Consider the following 13,884-nt stretch of genomic DNA (forward strand, 5'->3'; position numbering starts at 1 on the left):
TCCGGAGGGAGAGTGGGAGAATGACCTTGTGGGCACTTCAGGTCCCTTGACCCAGGGTCTGGGGAGCCAGCGCGCTGGATCCCAACCCTTGACCTTCCTGCACGGTGGCTCCTGAGCGGCCCTGCCGGCCAGAGCTGGGCATCTAACTCCTCCTTAGCGGAGCGCCGGCAGCATTGGGGGCGGGACGGTGCGGGGGTGGGGGGGCGGATAAGAGCAGCAGTTGCTGTTGGTGAAGCAATTAGGAGTCTAGGCGCTAAGCTTCATGCTCTAGGTGGGCTGTATCATTTCATTCTTTTAACAACCTCTAATACACACCAAGTGTGTCCCCATAAAACCCAGGGAAAAAATTATTATAATCAAAAAAAAAAAATTTAAAAGTGAGTCCCACATGTTCACAAATAACTGAGCAAAGTCAAAGTCCTGAAACTGAAAAAGGGGAACCTCCCAGAAGATCTGAGCACATGTGGTGTGACTGCTTGGTGTGACCCCCAAACTAGACCTTGGGGTCAACATAGTTTTCTGTTAAGTAGATAGAAAAATGTTCACTTCTGCATATGTTCTGTGTAACAAAGCCTGCATCAGCACCACCTCTGTTTTCATTCAGTATTTATTGTGATTCAACATTGTAAATGTTTCACGTGACATCATACTTTAGAGGAAAAAATGAAGGATCAGAGAGGTGGAATAACCTGCCCAGGGTCACACAGCTTATCAATGAGAGACTCCGTGATGGAGTAGCTGCTAGTTAACCCCCCACTACTGACATTTCCCCACCTGTCAAGTCAGGTTCAAGGCTCCTGGCACTGAGCCGAGGTGGGCAGGGAAGGGGTGTACATTGTGACAGCATCCCAAGGCCAAATACAAACTGGGGGAGGCACCAGAGTGTGATGCCACCACCGCCTCCATGTCATCACAGTGAGAACATTGTGTGCAAACAGAACGTGGTCAGTACGCTGTCCCGCTGGTAGAATGGACAGTCAACTCTCGGAAGCCTCTCTGGCCCTCCCTGGCTTTTCCCTTTAAGCCGATAAGAAGGGGCTGTGGAGCGTTCCAGTCTCCCTTACCCTAGGCAGGCCCAGAGGCGTTGGTTGACTTGCCCAAGGTCACACAGCTGGCTGGAGGAGAACCGTGGACCACACATGCAGCTGCAAACCCGCTTCATGGTCTGCTTCCTCTCTCCTTTGGAATGCCCCTTTGCTGCTAGAGTTTCAGTGGTTCAAACCTAGAGGGCAGAATGGGTTGGGTGGGTTGGGTTTTTCACAAACTCCTTCACAGGTTACAGACAAGATTTCACTCTTGAACAGAAAGTAGGAATTTATGAAGTATGGTTTAAGGCACAGCTCTCTCCCTCCTCTCCACTCCAAACACATTAGGATCTTTTTTCCCCACCCACCCCACCCCCAAAATTATTCTACAGGGCAGAAAAGAGGAATTTGTGAGTTCTCCCATTCCTAGTGGGACGTTTCCCCAAAAAAAGACAATTAAACCTTCACTGCTCAATAGGAAGAGGGCAGCTCCCGGCCCCGTGGCTGCCTGAGACAAAGGCAAACGGGAAGAAAGCTCAGGTCCAAGGCCACAGAATCCAGGCCTCTCGTCCAATCGTTCCACCTGGGACCCAGGGGTCCACATCTTCCAGGTCCCTCTAGGAGGATCAATAGTCTGCCAGAACTCATGAGCTGTGGGGTCAGCAGTGCTGATACCTGCGTTCATGGCTAACGAGCTGCAGAGAGCAGGAGGCCATTTCTACCTCACTCAGAGATGGACAGTCCAGTTGGAAGCTAAGCTACTTCTGAAGGATGGTAAGATATCAAGGATGGTATTATATCAGTGAGCTTTTGCTGCATAACAAACCACCCCCAAACTCGGTGGTTTAAAACAACAACCATTTATTTAGCTCATGATTCTGCAGGTTAGCAATATGGGGTGGGCTCAACTTTGGCCCCAGCTGGGCTCACTCCTACATCTTTGGCCAGTGGCAGGGTTTGCCGGGCCTGGCTGATCTAGGAGGGCTTGGCCAAGGTGGTGTGCCCCTGCTCTGTGTGGCCTCATCCTCAGCAGGGAAGCCTGGGCTTTATACCTGGTAGCTGGCAGGATCCCAAGACAAGAGCAGGAGTACTCAAGGTCATAAAGTCACTTTGACCAGATTCCAATGGCTAAGTCAAGTCCCAAGGCCAGGCCTGAATTGAGGATGGAGAAACTGGCCCTAGCTGTTCATGGGAGAAGCTGCAAGGTCACATCACAAAGGGGCACGGATACAGGGAGGAGAGAAGGACTGTCACCATGTTCCCGGATGTCCTTTCTAAATTCTTCTAGGAACAAAGTAGGGGCTCCAGACGGAAACAAACATGTGGAATAGAACAGTCCATCCAAGCAAGGGCTCTGTGGCACCAGCCTGATGTGCCCCTGCTAAGTGCAAACCTTAAGCCTTAGCAGTGGTGAGCTAGAGCCCGTGAATGCTGGTGCAAGACAGCCAACTGTTAAATACTCCAGAATTTTGTGAGCCCCTTGTTAAACCACCATTGCTTGAAATTGGCCACGGTGGGAGTATTTACACCCTGAGAATTGGCAAGCACTACAAATCAGAGAGCTGGCTTAGCAGGGCACCACTGCCCTTAGGCCAAAACAAACACTTTCTCTTCCAATCTAATGAGTAAGATGGACAGATACACAGCGAAAGAGGATAACACACTAATCAGAACATGATGAGTGCAGTACGGGAAAGAAATGGAGAGACCAGAGACTCAGAGAGAAAGGAACTCAGTTCCCGAGAGGCGGGGATTAGCTAAGTCATCGCAGAGGAGGTGGCCTTTTAGCTGGGCCTGGAAGAATAAGTAAGCAGAAGCGAGTCTGCAGCCTGAGGGGGCAGCACAGGCAAAGGCAGAGAGCGGGGCTGAGATCACGCCGTAGTGTTTAGTCTGAGTTTGGCTTCCAGTGAGGTTAGAAGTTTAATTATCCCCATCTCCATCTTGGGAAGTAAGTGGTCCAGGCAGGCACATGGCCCTGCCCCCTACCTGCCCTTCCCCCACCCTGTTCTAGAATCTCGGAGAACAGCTGCAAGACCTTCTCCCTCTCCCTCCCCTTCTCGGCAGCAGCAGCAGGTGGTCTCTCCACCACCCCGGATCTGACACCTGGCTGTGTGCACTCAGACAAGTTGCTTCATCTTTCTGAGTCCTGGTTTCCATGTCAGTAAAACGGAGCGAAAGTAACTGCAGGGTCACCAGGATTCGGGGGGTGGTGCCTGTGTAGCACAGTGGCTGACCCCCAGGTGTGGACACTCGGGGTGGGGAGTGTGTGTGTGTGTGTGTGTGTGTGTGTGTGTGTGTGTGTGAGTGTGAGAGAGAGAGAGAGAGACAGACAGACAGACAGACAGACAGATTAGTTTTTTCCTTCTTTCTAGGCCCTGGCCAACCCCCTCTTGGCCTCCTCCATCTGCTCTGGGAGGGGAGGCCGCTCTCCTTCCCAGGCTTGGATGGGTGGGGCGAAGGCCTGGGTGGCCTGGCCGTGTGTTGGTTGGTTCTAGGTGGGCAGCTGCACTGAACCTTGGCCACTTCAATCCAGCTTCGCTGATGTAGCCACTTCAGACAAAGGGTCCGTGGGGACGCCTGGCCCCAGCCCCCAGCCTGTCCGTCTTTGCCCGCAGCCCAGGCCCCCCATGAGGGGACTGTGCCAGCCACACCTGCCTGGAGAGACCTCTTCAGGAAACAGCGCCAACCCCTCCAGGGACAAGGGGCGGGGTGTCTGGTTGGGGCGGGGCCCAGGAACAAGCGGGCAGCACATGAGGGCGCCAGGTCAGCCAGGTCAGCGATCCAAGCAAATATTTGACATATCAGTGCTCAAGGCTGACCTTGACAGTCCATCACTGCGTCCTCGGAAGTGGTATCAGGCTGCTCTCCCCCACACCTCCCCCCGGTACAGGGATAGGTATTTCTAGCTGGGGGCAGGGGCCCACCCATCTTCCCAGCCACCCCACCCACCCACCCACCCCCGGCCCCTCCAGCTGGCGAGGATTCCCTCTGCAAACCCCTGAGGGAGACGGCCTCGGAGGGAGGCGAGGGAGCTGCACCCACGCCCCCTGCGTCCCCTGCGGCTGGAGAGGGCGTCCTGCGCTTTCTCAGAAAGCTACTGAGCGTGGCCCCAGCCAAGAGCGCAGCACTGCCTCTCTGGGTGCTTTGTTCCACTTCCTGGAGGCTAAAAATACCCTGGCACTGCCAAGGCAGCCCTTGAGAGCCCAGGGGAGCCGGCAGTGGGAGCGGTGATCCGGCACCTGGCACAATTAAAAGGAGAAACCAGTCACTCCTTCAGCTCAGAATAAGCCAGCCTCCTGGGCGCCCCACCCCCTGCCCACTTGGTCTGCAAGGGAAGCCTCCCTGCACCCCTGCTGTGCCCCTGCTTCCTTTCTCCTTCCCCAGGCTGGACCACCTCCATCCCCGTCTGGCCGGAGCCTGGAGTTGCCTACACGACTGTGCTCTGACACGTGTCAGAACAGCAGCTCTCCTGCAGAACGCCCTGGAAGCCTCACATTCCTCTAGCAAAGCCGCAGTTAGCACCCAGGCTTCAAATGGAAATTCCCTTAGTGGGTGATAACCCAGTGGCTTAAATTCAAGACAACTTGCCTCAGTCCATCTGCATCTTCTCAGGACCTCAAGCCTCTGTGAGAATCTGATGAGAGCTCCAGCTCCAGGTCAACATTCACCAAGCAATTCGAGGCCTGAACCCCAGCCAGGACTCCCCACAAACACCCCCAAGTGAGGAGCCCTCCATGGGCTGGAAGCCGGGCCCTGAGCTACACGCTGACATGGAAGATGGCGGAGTGGCGCGCAGACGAATACCAGCCAATGGCGCGAGTGCGGGGCGGTGGGGTGAGCACCAAGGGCTATGGGACTGCGGGTGTGGAGGGGAAGAGGGTGCGTTAGAATGGGGTTTTGAAGGACAGACAGGATTTAACCAGAGAGAAAATGCAGGCTCAGAGAACTTGTGTTCCTAGCAGGGCGTGAAAAAGCAGCCTTGTTTGGGAGCAGGGGTGGCCAAAAGAATTGTACAACGTATGAATGGCGAGTGTGCTGGTTTTCCATTGCTGTGTAACAAGCAACACACGCTAATTATCTCACAGTTTCCGTGAGTCGGGAGCGAGCACAGCTCTGCGGGGTTTTCCTCTCACGAACTGGGTTCTCAGCTGGGGCTGTGACACCCCCCGACCCCAGCCCTGAGGCTTCAAGGCAGGAAATCTTCCTCCCAGGTCATCCAGGGGATTGGCAGAATTCCCTGCCTTGCAACTCCTACTGCCTGTGGGCTGGAGGCTGCCGTGGGCTCCTAGAGGCCTCCGCAGTTCCCAGAGGCTGCCCCCGGCCCCCTCCCCATGGCCTTCTCACTCCATAAATTGGCCAAGAGAGAATCTAATCTTGTATGAGGTAACCTAATCAGGGGCAACATCCCTCAGTTTGTCCACACTGGGGGAGGGGATTATATGGGGCCGGGGGGGGGGGGGTGGGCGTGGATTAAAAATAGGGAGTGGAAATCATGGGGCCATCGTAGAATTCTGCCGACCACGGTAAGACTTAGCTAGAAAACAGGGTTACAGCCCAGTTGAGAAGGCCCTTGGTTCTGTGGGAGACAGAACGCCACTGAAAGGGGATGGGAGGAAAGAACGAGAGCAGAGGCACAGGTCATTGCCCTTTGGGAAGGTGGTTGCCATGGTTCCAGGGGAGAGGATGAGGGGCTGTGGCCATGCGGATGGAGAAGAAAGACCCGATAGCCACCTGGCTGTCTACTCAAGTGTCACCTGATCAGTAAGCCTCTCCCTGTCCACCTGACATAAAATGACCACCTGTCTCTTCTCCCAACTCTGCACCCAGCCTTATTGTCTCACAGCCCTGACCACCATTGGTCATGCTCTGTGTTTGCCTGTTTATTGGCAAACATAATTGTCTTTCTCTCCCTCACAGAATGTAAGGACTTTGTTTGGCTTACTGCTGTATCTCCAGCCACTAAAACAGTGCCTGGAGTATAGTACATGCTCAATAAATATTTGCTAACTACAAGAATGAATGGATGAATGAATGGGTTTAAGAAATTCTGGCAATAGACTTGTTTGAACTCCATACAATTAAAATGTAGCAGCAGGGGCTTCCCTAGTGGCGCGGTGGTTGAGAGTCTGCCTGCCGATGCAGGGGATGTGGGTTCGTGCCCCGGTCTGGGAAGATCCCACATGCCGCGGAGCGGCTGAGCCCATGAGCCATGGCCGCTGAGCCTGTGCGTCCAGAGCCTGTGCTCCTCAATGGGAGAGGCCACAACAGTGAGAGGCCCGCGTACCGCAAAAAAAAAAAAAAAAAAATATATATATATATATATATATATATATGTAGCAGCAGAAGAAGGCTGCATTGCTGATATGCTGAGGTTGGTCTTGATAGATTTCGTGGTGATGCTCAGCATCTCCTTGGGAAGGGGTAGGTCAAGATGGGAAGTAGTCACTGAGGTTAGCTTTGATCGAGTGGATCTGAGATGGTTACGATCAGCTAGGTCGGGATATCTAGTGGGCAGTTGGAATTGTGAGATTCAGAGCTCGTGAGATGAATAGAGAACAAGGGAATAGACTCTGCAGTCAGTGCTAATAGAGGGCAGACGAAGTCATGAGGGTAAATGACGGACGAGAACCAAGGATGCACCTGGAAAGAAGGAGCCCCTCTGAGAGGTAAGAGAAGAGAGGGGAAGGGGTGCCAGAGAAAGAGTTCTGGAAGGAAGGCAGGCCAAGCAAACAAGACAAGGACCGAAAGTCTGTGGCGATGAGGGGGCCGCTGGTGACCACGTGAGCGCAATCTCAGAGTCGTTGCGGATTCCAAGTCACTGAGAGTCTGCATGTGGGTACCAACCACCCTTCAAGGAGGAACCTGGGGCGATGCTGAGAACAGACATGATGGCGAGGAAGGGAGGAGGGGGAAAAGAGGGCGGGTCCCAGAGTGGGCGGAGGAGATTCTGGGATGGCCTAAAAGCACAGACCCAGCGAACTCACCGGAACATTCCCCGCCCTGCCTGTCCCAACCCTGCCCTCGGCAGAACGTGGGCAGGCACAGGAGAAGGTGAGGAAAGCAGGGACTTGGGTGGAGAACACACGCAGGTCCTTGGCCTTGAACTAGCTGTTGAGAGAAGCTTAAAATGGAATCCTCGCGGGAGCTCAGGAGCTGCGGGTGCCTGGTTACACGTGGAGCGTCCTGCTCTCACCCTTTCCTCTGGGGTTGGAACCCGTTACAGCCCTGTGGCAGACGGCATTTTCTAAAAATGGCCACACATCATCTCCCATCCCATGTGCTCTTCCACGATGGGACCTTGACATACTGCCATTGAGAGGTGAGGCCTGTGTCCCTCCACCCTGAACCTGGTGGCCTTCGTGACTCAACTAGTGGAGCCTGGCATCAACCACGGCAGGTGACCTCATCCTCGGGGTTGGACCTCACGGTTGGACAGGGCCATGCAGCTTCCGAAGGTTTCTGTCTCTGGATCACCATATAATAAGTCTGATTAACCCAAAACCACCACAGAGAGAGACCCTCGGCCCAGCCTCAGCTGAACTCCCAGCCAACACAGCCATGCCGCGCCTCTCGCCAAGGCTCTTGACTGTCATCTCCCTTGTTCCTGGGGTGGAGCACAATGTCCTGCCCGTTCCCCTTCCCCACCGAGCATTCCCTGGGAAGGCTGGCTTTATTCCCCCATCTGGGGCCCAGAGTAAGTGATAAGCAGGCCCTTGGCAGGGTACCCCCCCTGAGCAGGTCCCAGTGGTCGTGGGCACAGGTCACCTGCCAGCTCCCAGACCCCCACCTACTCCACTCCAGGAAACATGGAAAATCCAGAGACCATCCCGGGCCCAGCTGCACTCCACGAAGAGACTGGGCAGGCTGCCCAGAATTACACAAAATGGACTTTGGGCTGAGTGCCCAAGCTGGACTGATGCCCCCACCTGCTTAGAAAGGGCACTCTTTTCGGAACCAAGGCCACACCTTGTCACGAAAGCCAAATGTTGGCAAAGCAGGACAGATGGGTGGGAGGGGCCCCTGGGGTAGACGAGGCACCTCCCCGGGGCCTCCCCAGCCTGTCAGTCGGAGGAGCGGAAGGCGGCCCTCACGTGCAGGTAGTAAGTCATCCTCGTTATTGAGGGCAGCCCAGCTGCTTCTGAGAACGGGCTGCTAAGGCATCCGGGGCTCATCCCCCAAATCCCAGCCTTTAGCAGTGAGATAAATAGAGTTTAGGGAGCCTCACGAGATGGTCCTCCTTAGAGCAAAACCGATAAGTGAAAATCAGGAAAAAATTGTTTCATATCCTGTACTTGTGATAGGATACATGTAACCTGCCATTTAAGATAGGATTTATTATTTAAGTTGCTTTATTCTCAGTCATCCAGTCTTTTGGTAAATATCCAGGGAGCATCTAGTATGCGCCCAGCACCAAAAGAAAAAGGCGTGTTTTCAGGAATACTTATCAATATATGTGAGAATTTGCAAAGGCTATTTCCAGAACAGCGGTCCTCAATTAGGGTCCCTGGGAACATTTGTTAATGTCTGGAAATATTTTTGGCATCTAGGGGGTAGAGGCCAGGGATGCTGCTACGTGTCCTACAATGCACAGGACTGTACCCACAACATAGAATCGTTTGGTCTGAAATGCCACTAGGGCTGAGATTGAGAAACTCTGGCCTGGAAGGATGAGCATAACACAAGAAACAGGTGAGCAGTTGTTACCTGTGGGGCAGGGGAACTGGGAGACCAGGATACACAGACGTGTGAGATGATTATTCTTCATCCTGTGCTGTTTTGAACCATTTTGTAGGATTTCTTACCACCTGCGTGTATTACTTATTTTCTAAAAGGAATAACTATGACTTGTCGTAGCCAGACTTATTTGGTGGCCTCCTGCTGGTTGTTGGCAGAAAGGAATTTGAAAAAGAGGGAAAACCAACGCGTTCACAGTCCATGGTGCCCGCAGCCCATGGGCCATCCAGCCTCCTCTGGTCCAGGACTCCTCAACCTCGCCCCACTGACACTATGGACCAGATCATTCTTTCCTGTGGGAGGCCATCCTGTGCACTGTAGGATGTTTAGCGACATCCCTGGCTTCTGCCCACCTGATGCCAGGAGCATCCTCCCTTTCACTGTGACAACCAAATATATTCCCAAATGTCCTGGGGGAGGGTGGCAAGGGGCAAAATCACCTCTGGTTGGGAACCACTGTGCCAAACCTCTGCAAATCCAAACACAAAGAATTTCCACTGACCTCACAAATCTGCAGTGGTCCAGCTGGACCCTCAGGTGGACGCATAACCACGCAAACTGGCACAAGGACGTGGAGAGAGCAGAAGCGCATGGAGCAAAGAGTGGGGTCCCAGCTGCCCGTGGGAACTGATGCTCACAGAGAGTAAGAGGGGTCTCGGGGCTCCTCTGAACCATTCACCCATTTCACCGAGGAGGAAACAGAGCAGAGAGGTGATGTGGCCAAAGTCACACAGTGTATGATGACCAGTGACACTGGGACCACTCTATTCCCTGTAGCATCCCGAGACGTCCCTCGGAGGCTTTCCTTGTCCCTCATCCACTCCCTGTTCCACGGGCACCCCAGAGTCTCCTGGGATGCCCTCTTGAAAGTGGACCACCTAAGATAGTGCATGGCTAGTGCGTGTGTTTTCCGCAGTCACCCTGTCTTTCTAGATGAGCAATCGCTCTGCTGTTCCTGGCACAGCATGGGCTCCAGCGTGAACCGGCTTGTTTGTGGACACAGAGTTGTCTCCTAGGGACTCATTCTGCAGCCACAGGCAGCTGGGACCTGGGGAAAGCTGGTTTACAAAACTCTCTGACTTTTCATTGATAGAGAGCAGCAGGGAGGAATGGCATGAGAATCAAACCTCACCTTGTTTCAGCTCCCTGGGGAAGGCAAGTCAGAGTGAGCCTGGCCTTGGCAATGAAGTCAGCCAAGCCAGCTGGTCCCTTCTCTCCTTCCGGTGTGAAAACCAGGTTGCTTTTTTCATGGTGAAGAACCCAGGCTTTGAAGCTGGACTGCCTGGGTTTGTAACTCCACTCTGCTACTTCCTGGCTGTGTGGTCTCAGGCAAGTTACTCAACCTCTCTGAGCCTGAGTTGCTGCGTCAATAAATGGCAATAACAGTGTTGGCTTCATAGTATCATTAGAGTCAGCTGAGATAAAACACGTGACATTCTTAGCATGGTGACCAGCACATTGTAACTACGAGTGAAATGATTCCTGCTGCTATTACTGTATGATTCATTATAAATATAAGTATGAATATAATGTTTATAAATATAATTATATAAATTTCATATATATTATAATAAGTATAATAATACCATGGCTCATGGGCCCAATATAGGTTTTCACAAATAAATTCCATTTGGGGACAGACGGGCTGGAAAACTAATGAGAAATTTCTGGTCATTTGTATGACATCCCTCCCCCCACCCCATATTGGAAAATAAAAGGATCTTTTAAAAACAAATTTTAATGGTGGTCTAGCTCATCTGAACAGGACACAATCGCCCTGTTCTTGGTTTTGGCTGTTTTCCAGCTGCGGTGTTCTTCTCATTGGTCAGAGAGAAATCCCCAAGGTTTGGCAAAGGAAGCTTTTAATTGCTCTGGATGGACCGATTTCTGGCTTAGCTGCTCAAGCGTATAATTGAGGGAGAGACAGAGAGAAAGAGAGAGAATGAATCACTTTGAGATTACTTTGAGATAAGTATATAGTCAGACCTCCCCCTTCCTGATCAGACCTAAAACAGACAGCTCTCCTGTCTCCCCCAGCTCTGGGGAAGGAGGGCACAAAGCAGGAACTGCGTTTTCTTGATATTTATCTAAATAATGATGTGTGATAAATAACAACTGCTCTCCTTCATCATATGTGCTTGCCGTATGTTGAATTTCCCCAGAAACAGACCCTGAGACAAGTATCTAGTCAACCTGCTTTATTTGGAGGGAATCCTGGAGGCACCAGGAGAGGATAGGGAAAGTGAGTCAGAGATTGGAAGTCAGCCAATAAAGGGTGTGTTATCAAGCACGTTATCACTGGGGCGCCGGGCACTTACTCTCCCCGGGAATCATGGGACGAGGGAGCTGGGGAATTTATACCCCAGTCCATCAGTCACGGCTGGGGTATAAATTCCCTGGCACTTGCAGCCTCCCCCAGTGCAGGCAGCCAGAGGAAGCCCTGGGCAAAAAGTCACAAGAGACAGAGGGGAGCTTTCTGGAAAGGGAATGTGTGGGGTGAAGGGGCACCAATAGCACCCAAATAACAAACCCCAAAATATGATGAGTCCCTATTTCCCCACTCAAAAGATCCAAAGGATGTGTGACATAATTGAATATATAATCTTTCTTTTTAAATAGATGAAATATTTAATCATCTATTTATAACAAGTAACTTACTTGCCATCCATGCCCACGATCACAGGTTACATGTAATGATGTTACTTTAGAAGATTCCTCTCACCCTCAGTCCGTGACTCAGTTTCTTGCCACCCCTTCCAACGCATCTGTGGGCTCAGGGTCTCTGCCATCATCAAAGGCACCTTTTGAGTCATCTGAGTTTGCTAAGCACATCTTCCCTCCCCTCTTGGTTCTCAGCGATGCAGCATTTTTGGAATCTGTAGGACGCTTTCACTGGCATTTTTATCCCAAGCCTCCAGCACCTATTTACATAACATTAGGGCAGCTGGTGGTCCCATTCATCCAGAGGTGTCTGTGCCGGATCCTCATCCTGTAACCACTGACTATGAGTTCTTAAGTGTCCTCAAAAGATCTGTTCACACTCACACTGCAAACTATGACGCCACAGAATCGGTTCCAAATCTGGATTAAACTTCCTCGCCTCCTTTTAAGCAGCTCCTCAGATGACCTCAGTAAATGGGCATAAATGTTTCAGGCAATGAATCTCACCCAAACAGCACATGGTGGTTCAAAAAATAATAACTGAGAGCCTTCCACTACAAGAAAGAATGTGTGCAGTCTTCCTTGAAAATAAACAGCCTCTTGTTCCGAGAATCACTTGGGGAGAGGAGAAATTCACAGTGTATCCAAATAGAGTAGAGTTTTGGTGGTTCTAGGCATAAACTCATCTAATCCTCACAACCATGCACGATGAGGTGGGTTCTGGGATCGTCCCCATTCTACAGATGGAGTAACTAAGGCTCGGAGACGGGAGGGAGTTGCCCGAGGTCACATAGGAAGTGGCAGAGGGGTGATTTGAACCAGGTCTGACTGAAGACAGGAGTGGGGGAGGGCTGCCGGGGGGCTGGGTCCCTCTGGAGTTGGGAGGGTGCCTGGATGGAGAGGAGAAAGCTGCCTTGACACTAATGGACCCAGACACTTTCCCTCGCCCATCAGGGGCACCTCCGCTGAACCCCAAGGGCTCCTTGTCTCCCAGGACCCCCCGAGCCCGCTGGAGACTACCCCAGTCTAGGCCTGGAGCCGACGGCCGTGTGTGGGCACCATCTCCCCAAGCAGGGGGGTCGAGGAAGCCCAGTGGCCGCACGTGCACCCCTGAGTCCCAGGTGTGTTTCTTCCCTTCTAGAAATCAGGATGAAAAAACAGAAGAGGAAGAAACGGGAGCGGCAGAATGGAGCCCCAGCGAAGAGAAGACAGGGACCCGCTTTCCCCCAAAGGGGGACACGGTGCAGCCACAGCCGCTGGTTCCTGGACAAAGCTGGGGCCCCCCGGGGATGCTGGCGAGCCCGCCGGAAGGCCTCCCTCGGCCTTGCTCTCACATCTCCTCACAGCCGCGATGTGCAGAGAGTTCTCAAGGGCAGGGTTCAGGTTCACAAGTGGATCCTCAGAAAATCGTGCCTCCCGGCTGCCCGCAGCAGCCACGTCAGCAAAACACACCGCGGAAGAGAAGTCTGCGGCCATGGGGCCAAAGGCGACTCAGGATGCTGTTTTAAATTAGCCAACGGCTGTCCCCTCCCACCGGTGACAATGACCAGGTTTGGGGTGGGGGGGAGCAGGTGTGCCCCAGTTCATGAACATTTGACAGACAATCCCAAAGCTTGAGGCTGAGATCTCCACGGTCACACGGAACCTCTGTCTCAGGCAGCCCAGTGACCTCAGGAGGGGCCAGAGGGGCCTGTGCGAGGTGGCTTCTGTGACCCGTCTAGCTGGGACATGCTCCAATTCCATAGTCTCCCAGCCGCCTTCTAATGGCTCCACTGGGCCCCTGCGTGGTCCCCCAACTGTTTAAAAAAGGAACGTGTGTACTTTGTGGTGAGAGCACTTACAGACCTCACAATTTAGTCTCAAGAAGAGACTGGAAGACAGCTGTCATTTTGGGCAGCCCTTTTCTTATGGGGGGGGTGCACCCACTGTGTGGACCTTGGTGGATGGGAGGCCCCACCTCCTAGTCCAGAGGCTGGGGAAGGACATAGGCCTTGGCCCAGACAATGGGACAACCCTGCCCAGGACTCCAAATGTGGAGCAAGAGGTGAAAACATGCAGGAACCAGTTAGCGTTCGTTTCGGGGCAGCAGCAGCAGCTGGTGGCCCAGGCAGAAGCCAGAAGCTATCAGCAGCGACATCCAGCAGTGCCAGTGTCCAGCCGTGGTTGCCAAACCAGCCCATCCCATGCCTTTGGCTGCAGCCCTGCCACCAAACCACCCATGGCTCCAGTCCACTTGCCAAGCCCACAACTTCGTGCTCTTTGTAGATCCTGCAGGCTGCCCAAGAATCTCAATAGATTTGTTTCTTGCTTCAAGTTTAGCTACAGTTGATTTTTGTGGCTTGTTCCCCCGAAACACTGACTGATAGTAAGCCAAACCATTCTTACTTTTTTTTTTTTTTTGGCTGTATCGTGTCTTCCCTGCTGCATGCGGCCTTTGCGCAGGCTTCTCGTGGTGGTGGCTTCT

At 52.8% G+C, this 13,884-nt stretch overlaps 1 protein-coding gene across 1 annotated transcript in view; it reads right to left on the bottom strand.

Annotated features, from left to right (window-relative positions):
- Nucleotides 1-1,201: 1,201 nt before the first annotated feature.
- SNX5 (sorting nexin 5) overlaps nucleotides 1,202-13,884 on the bottom strand; it is an 84,860-nt gene continuing 72,177 nt past the window's right edge. Inside the window, exon 16 of the mRNA XM_073792590.1 lies at nucleotides 1,202-1,222. Coding sequence (XP_073648691.1) covers nucleotides 1,217-1,222 — 6 coding nt within the window. The 3' untranslated portion in view covers nucleotides 1,202-1,216. The remainder of the gene's footprint in view (nucleotides 1,223-13,884) is intronic.

Source organism: Tursiops truncatus, chromosome 15 (assembly GCF_011762595.2).
Source record: "Tursiops truncatus isolate mTurTru1 chromosome 15, mTurTru1.mat.Y, whole genome shotgun sequence".
Lineage (NCBI taxonomy): Eukaryota > Metazoa > Chordata > Mammalia > Artiodactyla > Delphinidae > Tursiops > Tursiops truncatus.